Source organism: Morone saxatilis, unplaced genomic scaffold (assembly GCF_004916995.1).
Source record: "Morone saxatilis isolate NCDOM2014 unplaced genomic scaffold, NCSU_SB_2.0 Contig7, whole genome shotgun sequence".
Classification (NCBI taxonomy): Eukaryota; Metazoa; Chordata; class Actinopteri; family Moronidae; genus Morone; species Morone saxatilis.
Genome location: NW_023340246.1, coordinates 16883463 through 16898361, shown reverse-complemented (window position 1 = coordinate 16898361; position 14899 = coordinate 16883463). Strand labels below are relative to the sequence as shown.

The window sequence follows — 14899 nt, the reverse complement described above, 5'->3', positions numbered from 1 at the left end:
TCTCTCTCTCTCTCTCTCTCTCACGCACACACACATACATACAGGTGATGGAGGACTGTACTAAGCTCAGTTACTCATTATCTTCCATCCAGTCCTGTCATTTAGCTGCCTGCTCTTCCACTGCTCGCCTTGGCAGGGTAACAGCGGCAATCTGAGAGCCGTGCCTGTGAAGCTGAACTTTTCCTCCCAGACATCTAGCGAGGAAAACAAGCCTGGAGCAATGCATTTTTTATTTTTTTTGTTGTGCTGCTTAGCTGAAAGAATGTTGTAAACACATCCAGCTACAGTTTTTGTCAATGGCCCTTAAAGCTCATACCACATACAAGACACTCGTTTATGAGTGACAGAATTTACGAGGAGCTCTTTGAGTGATGCCAAATTCCTGTGTGGTTCAAAAATGTTTTTAGGCTCCACTTATTCTTTTTTTATTACATTTTAACCCTAAACTCAGCCTTTATTGCGTAATAATATACTGTAGAGTGAGCAAATATCTGGCAGGGAGAATAGAGGTTGACAAATGCTCCTGAGGAAAGCAGGGGGATCTGGGAGATTTGCGGATTGGTGCTGAGCCATGCTGCTTTGGTTTTTTAGGTGTGTGTGTATGTGCGTGTTTGTGTCTGAAACCTGATAGAAATCTGATTTGGCAGAGCCATTATCCCCTTTAGACTTCAACAGTAGGCCTACACTGCGCTGTGGCTGCCACTAATCCCATAATGGGCTGACTCTGCACTGAAGCCGCACAAATACTGTTCCCCTTGGTGAAAACTGTGACAGTGGGTTTGTTTCTGTTAATGCTCCCCATGTACAGTATGTGCTTTGCATTACACTGTGTGCATTAGTTGTGTGCAGCCTGTGTGTGTTTGTGTGTGCCTCCTCAGGTGAGTGGGCACAGATAGGTAATTTAGTGTACAGAGTCATCGATTTTCCCGCTGCGCAGGAAGTGGCTGGTTATTGATTCTCAGGGACAATGATGTCACTCCAGACGGTGCGGGGTGTTTACTTATCCATGATAAGGTCCGAGGCGCTTTCTCTCCGCACACTGATCAAATAATCCTCTCCTTCTGTCCTTTTACCTTTTATCCCTCTTCTCTCATCACTGTTTCCACCCTCCCCGTCTTTTCATTCACTGTGAACGCCCTCTTTAACCCCAACATCCATTATGTGTGACATAATCGCTGATGAAGATGACCCACAGAAATGTCTTCTTTAAGTATGCGTGTGTGTTTAATACAGTTGCAGATATATTTAGTCAGAAAGTATGAAATTTGATTATGGAACTAAATCATCAGTATTAAAGCTCTTGAGAGACAAACTTTTTCCATCTGTAGTCCTTAACTTTTACTTTTTACTTCTTCCTCTTTTCAAAAGTTTCTGACCCTACTGACTCTGTCAAGCCACACTGCCAATTAAGCTATTTTTCTCAAGCATGACACCGATGGGAACACAGCCAAACCTTCTGGCAGCATTAATACAATGGCATTTACCTATTTGTCCAGCTGTTATGTAAGACTGCTTATTGCACATCAGCATACAGCACTGTGCACCTGTTTGTAACATTAAAAGTATGAAGAATTTTAATCAGTAAGTAAGGACTTTTACATTTCAAAACAGCAATGCACTTGCTGCATGAACTGACATACTAATGTTATCAGTGAATGCTTCACTGGACAGAAGCCATCTTATCTCCTAATTATATCTGATACTTGAAAGCTAGTGAGATATTTGAATCAGACTTGAGTCCACAAGGAGAACGATATGAAAGAGTTTTCGGCCGTTGGTTTGTTCTTTTAAGGCCTGTAATTGATTAACCACAGAGCAAATATGTCCAACACTACCTGTGGCATGATTACCACACACACACACACACACACACACACAGACACACACACACACTTCTGTCAGGGTTATGAGGTCCATGGAGAGTTTGTAAAAGTGAAGAACAAGCATGCGCACACACCCTACACATTAACCTGGTGCATTTTTAAAGGGAGTTTTAGGTGTTATTAGGTTTGTGTGAAGTTGCAGCTTTTGCTTACATCAAGCATGATAAAAGCAAACTTGTACAATATTTCTACATGTAAACTGCATATCATTTTATTTAGAAGTGGATATTGTTTCCCCACAAAATGTCACTCTGCAAAATCATAATCAGATGTAATTAGTATATATCTATTTTTAAGTTTTTTAAATAACGACTCAGCATACGCTGTTTGCGTAACCGGGCGGAACATAATTTGCCTAGGTAAGCATTTTCTGCCTTTTTACAGTGTTGTTTTAGACAGAACAAACTCATGTCACGTGCTTGTGGTTCATATTTGAGGAACTCTGAGGATATAGTCTTAAGAGGAGAACATGTATGTAGCCTATATGTGCTATGGGTGTGTGTATGTTGTACCTCGTGTTTTTGCAAACACTGAGTCTGCTGGCTTCACTGTGTGTGTTTTCTGTACCTCATCTTGGACACTGTTTGAAGTTGAACAGTCCATAGCTACAATATGTACACTTCAGTCTAGTAGAAGGTACACATAACTGTTATTTAGACTGCTCCCATTGACCTTTAACTGGCCCGATTAATTCCTGGTAAGTAGGAGTTTTGGGCGTTGCTGTGTATTTTTGGAAACAGACTTTACTAAGAGTTAAAAAATGTAACCAGGTGGAGCGTGGAGGGAAAACCATCGCCTATTGACTCACAACTCCATATATAATACCTGCACTTACACCCTGTAGAAGAAGAAAAGTCACAATAATGTGTTATTGAGACCCAGGCCGTGAAAATGACATGACGTGAAACAGTAGGGTAAACACAGGTGCTACCAATGATACTAATTAAGGTTCTGTTCCATTTGTTGTAGTGGAGCCTTTTCAGTGAGCCAACATGCACAATAGCAGCAACCTGACTCTGTTTGACCTGAATGGAACAGAACCTTGATTAGTGTCATTGATAATGTGTTTACCCTACTATTTCTTGTTGAAATGGCTGCTGTGAAAAAGGTGTAGCTTGCTAATAAATCCCTTCCCTGAACGGCAATTGTCAAATCATAGCTCAACAACTATTACAAACTTTGGTTTTTGATCTTTTGGTCATGTTGAAGTGGTGTTCAGGGGCTTTATAGTCTGCATTTAAAGAGTTCGGAAGGCGGTGTCTTTTTGTCAGCATTTCCAAAACCAAAAACACAAGAACAAAAGTGTAACCCGTGGTTCACACCGCCCACGTCTGCATCGCGCTCGTGTTAACAGATTAGAGCTGCCCACTTGAGACAAGGCTGCAGCGACCCTTCACTAGAGAGACTTGAGGTCCCACCTGTTTTAACCGCGAGCTGCAAACGTCTCCCAGAAAAAGAGGACGGTAAAAACGATCTATTGGTAGTATTTCAGTACAGTTTAAACTTCCTTTTCAAAGTAAAAGCACTGTAGTAATGTTTTTTTTTTAACACAACTTAAATTGTAAAAGAAATTCCAGAAGTGGACAAGTTAAAGGGCAGTATCAAACCACACGTGCTTTCTGGTTACAACGCTTCACATTTACGTTTAAACTACATATTTACGGCATTGTAAATTAAGTGACATAAAAACTTTGATTATTCGTGGGCATTATACAAAGAAAAGGTTTAAACTGCGTGTTTATCTGCTCTAATGTAAGCTGCAATCATTAGCATGTGGCTACCTAACTGAACACCTACAGTAGTAACCTAGTGTCTCTATAGCAAACATTTCATATTACATCGGTTTACGGGATTACAAAACGTGTAACCCATAAATGTAATATGAAATGTTATACCACTGTTTTGTATTTCCCCACTGTGTGGAAGCTGGTCCTTGATGCTCTATCAGAGTGTAAGATAACGTTAGCAGGTCTGTGCTGCTCTTTATTGGATTTGGAAGTTTACACTGCAGAAACTCCAGCCAAACTTGTTATCAAGATAGTGTTACAGTTTGCCAAACACACTGGTTAGTCCTCACCCCGAAAAGCTTTTTGTCTTGTAACAATAAAGTGAAAAACCCTGTTAAAAGATACAAACATGAATCACAACCTCTGTCTCTGTCTTTCTTGTCCAAGTATGTAAGCTTAGCAGTCAGGCAGGGTAATGTTAGAACAAAATAAGTCTTATCTTACATTTTTCCTTATCACACTTATACTGCTGCTTTATTCCCATGCCCTTTTCCACCCGAGGCATCAAACTGGGTTTTGGTTTTTTTTTGCCATGGGAACTCAATGCAACTTTGGGACTACTCAGTCTTTAGCATGATGGATATGTTGTAGCTATTAATAAAATTTTTGGAAATGTTGACGACAGATGAAGAGGACAGAGACCAAGGTGATTAAGTTTCCACCTAATCAAACAGACATTTCATAAGTGATTAAACATTAATGGGGCAGTCGCCGTGACGTCGCACTCAAATGAGGTTCTGCCAGCTATTTTGTTCTGCCATTCTGTACCGGGGCTCATTGCCTATTAATGAGGTAATAGGACACGGTCAAAATGGTTCTTAGGGCAACGATTAGGCCATATCACTCCCCCCCCCCCTCGAATTACAGCAGTATCACATCCACTCTTTGCAATCAGAATGTATCCTGGTGAAGGTTACAGATTGAGAGGACAGATAGTGGAAAAACAGAGGCAGAAGTGAAACCAGCGTCAGAAACAGACATGTACAGATTAATGCAGAGTGCAATAGTTCCTAATCTTTGCCGTAGCCTCTGTGATGTATTACATCAGACTTTTATCAGCGTCTGTTTTTGTCTCCTGTCTCAGCCGGTATACCTCACGCCGGATCGCTGCTCTCGGGACTGTCAACCTTTCTTGTTCTGTTATGTATAAAAAGCGTTTCATTGACTTGCTTGTTTTCTGTGAGCCGCTACATAGAAAATGATGAAACTTTTGTTTGTTAGGCTCAATGGCTCATCAAGTGGCTCATCAGCCACTGAATCAAACCAGCCACTTTGATTACTGGTTGGAGCGTCGCCTGCTGTAAGCTGCTGTGAAGAACTTGTTATTTATTGGTATGTTTGGGAGTGAATCATCTCCTCTCTGTATTCTCACAGAAACAGGTGAAGGGTCTGTTTTGTTTGGCTGGGTTACAAAAAAGTTTGCCCATTAAGAATTATAGGGTGATGATCAAACAACTTTTTGGCCAAAGGTTCCAAGTCGACATCGAGCTCCATTTTTTTTGCTCAGTCGCAGAGCCGAACACTTTTGTCAGCCAGAGAGACAGAGACGGAGAGAGAGAGAGAAAAAAACAGCTGTGCATGCCAGGAGGCACACAGCAGCGTCACACCAGAGGGGCTGTTTTCTTTGGGGCTGTTAGAGTCCCGATGCTGGTATAAGGTCTTTGTTAGTCTCATGTTTTTGGATAAGATGAGTAGTAGAGATAAGTTAGATTTCACCACGCATGTCTTCAGTATCTGAAACATTTGCTACGATACTTTGCGTGACTCTGAGTTTTCTCTTATTGAACTTTGGGCAGCGCCGATGAACTCGCCCCACAGTGTTGTCTCCCGTGTTTCCCATCAGTAAACTTTATGAAGAGGAGGGGAGTCAAAGGACAGCTGGGGTTGTTATTGTAGAAGCAGAGAGTATAGAGAGAAAAGAGGCAGAGCGCAGGGGTTTCTCATTGATTTGCGGTGCCTGTGTCATATCAGGCTAAAGATAGCAGGGATGGTTTGGCATTTTCTGTTTTTCTATGGGATCTTTTCTGTTGGAGCTCACTGTATTGTGACAGCTGCCCTCTCCCTGTTAGAATAACATCCCCGGGAACTCACTCTTCCTCACGTGCACGCAGGGGTTGCAGGCCAACGCCTTTTCCCCTGGATTGCAATTTACAGTATATAGATTATTTAGGGAATTGTGTTTATGCATGTTCACACCTGGCAGTATAAAGTCAGCAAAGAGAAGGTTATCTTTTGTCCCAGATACCTCTTTACCCCCTTCCGATATGTAGTTTTATTTTTATTTTTTCCGTGTTCTCCCTGAGGTCTCTGCAGTTCCTCTGCGTTTCATGGAATCCAGGGATCGCTGCTTCCTCCCAGTGTTGGTGTGCGCTGGTCCAGGACCCGCTGGTCTGGGGGGCACGCCTCTCCTGTCAGGAAAGCCGGCGCTTGGCGAAAGCGCTCCACTCTGATAGCCTGCCAGAATACACACAGATCAGAGAAGAGGCGACTGGGAAAAGAAGAAAAGGGACCAAGAGTCGCTCAGAGAAGGGCCAAAAGGCAACTCTGGTCCAGTTAATTCCCACATTCATTCAATTTAGGCTTATAAATCTTAACATCAGATTAAAATTACGGTTTAAATTACCATACACCCTCACTTCTAAGTTTGAAACTTTAGGACCAACATGTTCTGACAACTTAGCAGCAGTTTTAGAGGCTGAATACTGCTCTGCAAGAGTCTGCAGGTTGTTGCCTGCTGGACAGGTATGGGTTAACCCTCCAGTCTGCTCAGTTAAATGCTCAGTGATAGATCAACAGGCTCCAACTTTGTTTGAGGAGTGGGGTGGGGGATACCCTCTTAGTCTGCAGTTTTCGCTCTCTGACTGTGTCCAAGTTTAAAACTATCTTTGCATCTATGGATCTGTAGTATTTTAAATGTACAGTATTGATTTACTGTTAAAAAAACAGCCACTGCTGGTTTCAGAGTCTGTTTACATGAAAAAAAAAAAAAAAGTCAAGTTGTTTTTCACAGATGAGAGTTGCTGTTGTGAGCCTCTGGGCTAAGTTGAACCATGTGGTTTTGTGTTTTCTGTGACGTTAGGAGACATTTGTTTTGCCACTTTTTGTCAGAGAAAACTCAAATGGACAAAAGTTACTGTAACTGTGCAAACAGATCAGTAAACCAAATTACTTTCTATGAAACCTATCAGATTCGTTTGTTCACTGAACTTCATACCTCGGCAAAACTTTTTTTTCTGTTTTCCTTTTCTTTCTTTTTTTTCTTGCAGAGAAACAAGAGAGGCAGAGAGAGAGAGCGGAGAAGATTGGTTCCTGTAACTGTTGTCCTGCCCTGTGATTGGTGGAAGCCTGTTGCTAGGCTTATGTCAGTGTCTGAGAGTTTTCTGCTTCCTCTTCTCTGCGCACTGATAGGTTAGGTTTGAACTGGTCTGGTGGACTTCTGCCACTTGTTGAACATCCCCACAGTTTCTGCGGTTCCCTTGCGTCTTGCTGCATGAGAAAACACAGCAGCCGCAGCTCTGAGACACATATGTGCAGAGTTTACGCCTGGCATGGCTTCCTCTCTCTGTTTTTTAATCTTATTAACTTTTATCATCCTCTTTATTGGCTTAAGGCTGTTGTTAATTCTGCTCCACACTCGTAAAGGAAAAACAACTGCTTTAGTGAGCAGTTGAGAAAGTACCTGCCATATTTTTTTACTTATAAAAAGTTTTGTGAACTACTTGAATTCTTGACAATAGACAGATCTTAATGAAACAGCTACTTTAACTTTAAACTACTAATTGTTCCAGATTTAGTATGCACTTTGTCTCACACAGTAATATAGTATCTGTCCTCATAACTCGGTTATAAAATGTTCTAAGAAAATGCAAACTGTTGCATGTACAATATCTGTTTACTGGTGCCTTAAATTCCTCAGTTGCACCGTCATTTGTTGAACTTGCTACACATACTGTGGGTTCACTTTGTGGAATATACGTCACGCTTTGTTGAGCGATACTATGTTTTGAGTATGAAATGCTCACACTTTGTAGATTTTCAAGGCTTTTAAAAGTTTGTAGTTTGCTCATTCCTGGAGCACAGAGCCAGAGGTCAGTGGACAAAATGGATTCCAAAATTCCAATAAGTTTTCCCCATGGAAAAAGAATGTCCATAGAAACTTTTTAAACCACAATACATGCCTCTGCTCTCTATCAGTGTGCTAGTTTTGTTCCAATTAGTAATTTTTCACTGAATGATGGTCGAATAAACTGCTTTTAAACTGTTAGCATCTGCCTCCTCCTCTATGAAATGTGCATAAGGGCCTGTGTAACCTTTTCCGAACAATGGCCTCTGTGGCCACAAGAGGCAATTATGGGATAATGGTAAATGCTAAAATGTAGTGTTAGAGTAGCACAAGCTAACATCATAGCCATCATAAGTTACTGGTCATATCTGACCATGTGGCTACAGCACCAAAGCCCCAAAGTGTGTTGAATTGAGCTAGTGAGGTTTTGTTTCCTATTTGTTAAACTTTTAATTTGTATAAAGGAATATCGTGTTATTTCTTCTTTCAAAAGTTACACATTTACACTTTAAAGAAGCTTGAGTTGAAAAACGATCTGTAAGTAGCCATTAATGAGCAGAAAACAGCTTCTTATAGTGGCCATGAAAGCGTTTCTGTAAAAAATGTTTCATCTGAACAATATTCCTGGCTATTATTCTTAATGGGAATATTTTTATTACCATTAGTGCAAGACTAGTGGAAATGTGTCCATTGTTCAGGCCTTTCCTCCAGCAGATCACTATCTGATGATACACACACTGTTAAAACAAATCTGAGATGATTCCTGTTGTTTCCAGGAGCCTTTCCTCCGTCATAACTAATCTTCCCAATGTTGTCCTAACCCCTGTACTCAAAACCCCCATCAAATACACACGCATATATACATCTCCACAGTGTTGCACGGTGGCTTAGTGGCCCTCACGTAGCTAAAAGGTCACTGATTTATTCCCTGGAACAGCTAATAAACCTCTCTGCTGCAGTGTCGTCTTGTAACAAAGAGTCTACGTTCTCATTCATTGAAGCATAATCATAACAACGATGTTCAGCGTGTTTCACTTCATCTTCAGGTAGTTTCCTTATTTAGTTTGTCAGCGATTAGTCATTTAGGAACAACAGCATTCAGACTCACTGTAGTTGACATCAAAGAGCTGAGACAACTAAAGATGTAGGTCTGCAGACTCCCCCCGAGACACACTTGCAGTGTGGTTGTTTATATGTCACACTCTGTTCTAAACCAGCTTCAAAAGACACCCCAGAATACGCATGTTGTAATACGAGCCAGGTTTCGTATATTAAAGTCTGGAGTCAAATATTCTGTCATGTTTTCTTGAACTGTGATAACTTGAGAGACATAAAGTGAAGTCCCAATGTGCAGACACGTTCAGGTGGAATTGGATTTATACAAACCTTAACTCAGTGTCCACTTACTAACTTTTCTAGAGCTTTCTGAAGCTTCTCGGAGCATATATAATTTCATGTGTGTTGATAACAGAAGCTGATTCCATGTAACTTGTTTACGAGCTCAGGTTTTTGCTTTTGCATAATTCAGCTCTGAGTTCCAGCTTACAAACATTTGCACCAAAGGCGTGGAAATGGAGACGTAATCTAAGATCTAAGACGTAGCACATATGGCTGGATCACTGCACTCAGATACTCCTGATGTGAGTACAGTAAAGCCTCACCGAGTAGTCAGTGCGTGCACTCTGACAATAGTATTTGGCCCTGTCCGCGAGGCCGGACCCCCGAGCCTAAGCGCTTTTATGTGAAAAGGTTTGGTGTGTCGTAAGCCCTAACGCTGACCAGCCTCTTCTGCAGCTTTGCTGAGCCATGGGGCTCCCAGCAGCCCTGGGAGTGCTGACTCCAGCCCTGGGAACATGTTTACCGCTGCCCCGCACCCCACCCTGTGGCATCAGGAGAGGGACCAGGGAGGGGAGGTGAGGGGGTTAGTTGGCCCTATCCACACAATGAACCTGCTGAATACTGTGCTATCAGTGCTGGAGACTTGCAGTCGGTTGCCAAACTGGCCGGGCAGGCTCTTGATTGGAGTGCACAGGGGCAGACTTGCCTTTTCTTGACTTATACTTGTAACTCACACTGTACTCGTAACAACTTCTCATCGCTACCAACTTTAACTTGCTTGTCTGCTTTTTATTTGGTGTCTCTTTCACAAGTCACCCAAAACACTGTCATAGCCAGAGGAGCCGCGGTAACGATGAACTGAAACAGGTAGTGCCTCGCAAAATTTTTTTCGACTTTTTCAAACAGTCGAAACTATTGTGTAGTTTTCTTCCCATAAAATGAGTCTTTGTGAAATCTCAGAACAGAAAAGGCTTTTCTGTTTTGCTTGAGAAACATGTTATTTTTAAGTCTCGCACAGAAACATGACGCACAGATGTGCACGTGTGTGTGTGGGTCTGTGGACACACTGGCCGATATGTGGATGCTTTTGTAACGTGGTTGCTGGCAATTCACAGAGGAAACAACACAAACAACAGTTGACTCACATGTGCCTTTACATGAAAATACAACAGTTTATCTGTTGTTTACCATACATTTCAAAGACAAATATACTTCTGGTACTGATCATTTCCACAACGACAGACTTGTTTGAGTGAAATAATGTAGATGTTGTACTGCGATATAGAACTTGCAGAACACAGTGTTGTTTTCAGTACCTCTCGTCTGATATAGTTCTGAGAAATTATTGACTTTCATACCACCCCGGTGCGATAAACCAGTTATACACTGTTCAACTGAACAGTGTTATTGTCAAGCTGGGATAAACAAAGCCATAAGAATGGCCTTCCTTATCTCTGCTTCCTTCTGCCTTTTAAAGGACTCCTTCAGCCCGGGCTGATTGGTGGAGGAATGGCATTATCTGCGGTCTGATAGGCTGTGACGCAAAAAAACCACTAACTGAAGGGCTGTTGTTGTTGCAGCAGGTCCCGCAGCTATCCATCTCGCCGTGCGCTGATCTCTGCACAGCGGACCTCCACCTCCTTCTGCAGCTCACCAAGGACAGCTGAGGGCTCAGTTTACCCCCCCCCCCCATTGGCTTCTCGCAGCACTGGAGGGGGGGGAACTTGCTGCTGCATGCTGGAGCTGGCTTTGAGTTGGTGTTGTTTTCGTTGAATGCACATTACACAGATGAACACACAGTTGCCTTCTTCTTTTTTTTTAAAATTCATTTTGCACCCAGCTAGATTTGGATTTTAGATTACAGGAAACTATTTTTAGTGGTGGTCTCTCTCCACACCGTGATGGTGGATTTTAAAGTATTGATCCGAGCAGCAGTCACCTTGAATGAATTGCTGTTGCCGTATTATTTAGCATACAGAGCGTAATGCACAACTGTAAATGCAATCATGATCAATGGCAGCAGGGAACAAAAGAAGAAGAGAGAAGTGATGATGTTTTCTTAGAGAGGGGGGTGGTGGTGGGGAGGGAGATTGTTCTCTCTGCTCACGTTTAGGACCCCCCCCCTCTCTCCCCTCTCCCCTCCCTCCTCTCCTCTCCTCTCCTCTCCTCACGCTTAGCTCCGCCCCTCCCCTCCGTGCTCCTCTCGCTCCCCATTGGCTGCAGAGAGGCTGTTTTCGTCGTCCTATTGGCCACCGAGCGCGTCAATCACACGAGCCCCGACTTATTTACCGAATGTATGAGCGAGAGAGGACGGTATTCTGCTGTGGGGCTGCAACAGCTGACTGCCGAGCACTTTACCCAGTGCCTCAAGGAACAAAGAGAGGAGGAAAACAGCCATTCAGAAATTAGAAAAACATCTTTTTGAAAGAACATTTTATTTTTTTTATACCAGTAAAATAATCAAAGTGCAGCGAGGACACGAGATGAGGCACGCAGTCGCACCGGCAGAAACAGTGGAAAATAATTCTTTTGCAGTGACAAGGCTGTTAAAGATATGTACCCATTGTGAACGGCTAAGCAAAAAGGTAAGAAAGAGGGAGAGAGAGAGAGAGGAAAGGGGGCTTCAGGGGTAAATAACACTCTTTCATAATGCACCTTTTTTTTTAAAGCTTCAACCTGACGTCGGGATTTAAAGAACTGTCTCGTTTTTTATGTTTTTATGCGACCTTTTTATTCTTCTTATTTGTTTGCTTTGGAAAAACAAGCTGCAGTCTTTTGTGCAGGGCTTGTTTACGAGTTTTTTTTTTTTGCTCACTCGGGCAATAAAATACTCTTCTATTCTTTTAGTCGGTTTGACTTTAATGGAATCAGAGGTTTGTTTTTTACCCGGTGTCATTTCTGAATTCTACGCGTTTCGTGGTCATTCATTCATCCTGCTTCATTGTGCGCTGCGGGACGGTGTCCGCTGGTAGACCTGTCTCGACAAGCAGCGGAAAGTTACAGGACGCGATAGAGGCGATGTGAAGGTTTCTGTTGTGTTCTTATATTTATTTTTAAGTTGTACGAGGGCGAAAGTTGCTCATTCATTTAGTGTCATGTTTAATTTTGGTTTTATGTGTCAGTTTCTTGTGACACTGCACGGAGAGAGAGAGAGAGAGAGAGAAAGAAGAGAGAGAGAGAGTTGCTTCTACAATGGAGAAAACCTTAACATTTGGTTTTATTGTAGTTTCCTCTGTAGATGAACAAGGATCTGACAGGTTTACTGGTGTCAGACTCTGATTTCTCATACTGATGAAGCAATAAAGCGACAGTTGAGCTTCTCCTCTGCTTTCCTGTGATATCTAAACTACATGTATTTCTCTTTTTTTTTGTCTTGCAGGACTTGGGAGTAAGGATCCCAAGACCCTTAGTCAACGGACCAAGCAGATTTATCCCTGAAAAAGAGGTAGGAGACGATCCATAATCTCTCCAGAGACTTTTAACTCAGTTACAAACATTACATTTATGTAATAAACCTCCTTTTTTTTTTTCTCTGTTAAGATTCTCAAAGTCAGTAAAGTGGACCCCCGGACACAGTCGATATTTGAGGATGCGTTTGCAGCCCTCGGTCGCCTCGACAACATTTCTTTGGTGATGAGCTTCCACCCGCAGTACCTGGAGAGCTTCCTCCGGACGCAGCACTACCTGCTGCAAATGGATGGACCCCTGTCTTTGCACTACCGACACTACATCGGCATCATGGTGCGTTCATGTCCATCATCTGAATTCTTAAAAGCGCCTCTCATTTGACCGTTGTACGCCGAGCACTTAACATAACTTGTGGTTAATACCTCCTTCTCCTCCGGTCCTGCAGGCTGCAGCTAGACACCAGTGTTCCTACTTAGTCAACCTGCACGTCAACTACTTCCTCCAGGTCGGGGGCAATCCCAAGTGGTTGAACGGCCTGGACGAAGCCCCACAGAAGCTGCAGCAGCTCGGAGAGCTCAACAAAATCCTGGCCCACCGACCTTGGCTTCTCACCAAGGAACACATCGAGGTAAGAGGACGGGCATGGTCTGGAGGGTGAATGTGGACATGAGGAGTGTTATGTAACTGGCTGAGACTCTGGGTGGAGGCTAGAGTATAGCTGGGTGGATTTGGGAGTTATAGCAGTAGAAATATAGTGACAGAAAGTGGGGGACGGATAGAGGGAGGTGGGTGAGGCTGGAAAAAGACAATAAATTGGTTAGGAAGGCTGAAAACATATTTTCCCACTTCCTGAAAGGTCAGTGATATTGAGGTCATTATTTGGCTCCAGCTACAAGGACTCACAAGTTGTTGTTTTTTTTTTTTCCAGCGTCTTCTGAAGGCAGAGGAACACAGCTGGTCCCTCGCAGAGCTCATCCACGCCGTGGTCCTCCTCACACACTACCACTCCCTCGCCTCGTTCACCTTCGGCTGCGGCATCACACCCGAGATCCACTGTGACGGCGGACACACTTTCAGACCCCCCTCTCTCAGCCAGTACTGCGTCTGTGACATTGCCAATGGCAACGGTCATGCTTATCACCATGATGATCTGCTCGGCAACCAGGTGAGTGGTAAAGGACGATGTGTGTGTGTGTGTGTGTGTGTGTGTGTGGGTGTGCACAGTGAGCTAAAATCCAGGCAGCAGATACGTTCCCTGCACTTTATCCTGTGTGTTGGTGCTTCCCCACTAAATCGGGGATTTGTGCTTCGTGTACGGGTCCTTCCTAACTGTAGGTGTGCTCTTTGTTTCCATAGGAGATGTGTGGCGAGGTGGAGGTGCTGATGGAGCGCATGAAGCAGCTGCAGGAGTGCCGCGACGACGAGGAGGCTAGCCAGGAGGAGATGGCGACTCGCTTTGAGAGGGAGAAGACGGAGAGCATGCTGGTGGTCACAACAGAGGACGAGGAGTGCGTCCCCTCCAGAGACATCTCCCGACACTTTGAGGACCCGAGCTACGGCTACAAGGACTTCTCCAGGAGGGGGGAGCATGTGCCCACGTTCAGAGTGCAGGTAGAGATCAAACACAGGCTGAATGTAGAGTACAGGATGCTAAAGAGGTGGTCTATATGTTATTTACTTCTTATTTCCTCTTTTTCTGTAGGACTACAGCTGGGAGGATCACGGTTTCTCTCTGGTCAACAGACTGTACCCTGATGTTGGTCAGATGCTGGACGAGAAGTTCCAGATGGCCTACAATCTGACCTACAACACCATGGCAACACACAAGGACGTGGACACCAGTATGCTGCGCAGGGCCATCTGGAACTACATCCACTGCATGTTCGGCATCAGGTGAGCCGCTGGGAACGCCTTCCTGTACGATTTTTTTCACCTTTTTATGTGTGTCATTATGCTCGGTCAGAACTGTGTCCTAACACTGTGTCTCTGTCTTCCTTCAGGTATGATGACTACGATTACGGGGAGATAAATGAGCTTCTGGACCGTAGCTTTAAGATCTATATTAAGACCATGGTGTGTAGCCCTGAGAAGACCACCAAACGAATGTATGAGAGTTTCTGGAGGCAGTTTCAGCACTCCGAGAAGGTAAGATCCCGATCTCCTCTCCTGGCCTGTTCCATTACAGCTATTTGAATCAATGTACAGTGTTTAATAAGTGTCTCTTGTCTCTCTTTTCTCCTGCAGGTCCACGTTAATCTGCTTCTTATGGAAGCGCGAATGCAGGCAGAACTGTTATACGCTCTGAGAGCGATCACCCGCTACATGACATGAAGTGCTTTTGGCGTTTTTATCGTTGTCTTTTTACTGTCATTGTTGTTGCTCATTATGGGACACTTCAAGAAAAAAAAGAAAAGAAAAGA

At 43.4% G+C, this 14899-nt stretch overlaps 1 protein-coding gene across 2 annotated transcripts in view; it reads left to right on the top strand.

Annotated features, from left to right (window-relative positions):
- The window catches only part of sesn1 (sestrin 1), a 55978-nt gene extending 41079 nt beyond the window's left edge, over positions 1–14899 (top strand). Inside the window, exons 1-9 of one of the 2 annotated variants that reach the window (XM_035678810.1) lie at positions 11375–11656; positions 12451–12516; positions 12612–12812; positions 12925–13107; positions 13408–13644; positions 13836–14090; positions 14182–14372; positions 14480–14624; positions 14724–14899. In XM_035678810.1, coding sequence (XP_035534703.1) covers positions 11555–11656; positions 12451–12516; positions 12612–12812; positions 12925–13107; positions 13408–13644; positions 13836–14090; positions 14182–14372; positions 14480–14624; positions 14724–14810 — 1467 coding nt within the window. In that variant the 5' untranslated portion in view covers positions 11375–11554 and the 3' untranslated portion in view covers positions 14811–14899. Of the gene's footprint in view, positions 1–11374; positions 11657–12450; positions 12517–12611; positions 12813–12924; positions 13108–13407; positions 13645–13835; positions 14091–14181; positions 14373–14479; positions 14625–14723 lie in introns of those variants that run through there. The other variant, XM_035678809.1, reaches the window with a different exon arrangement.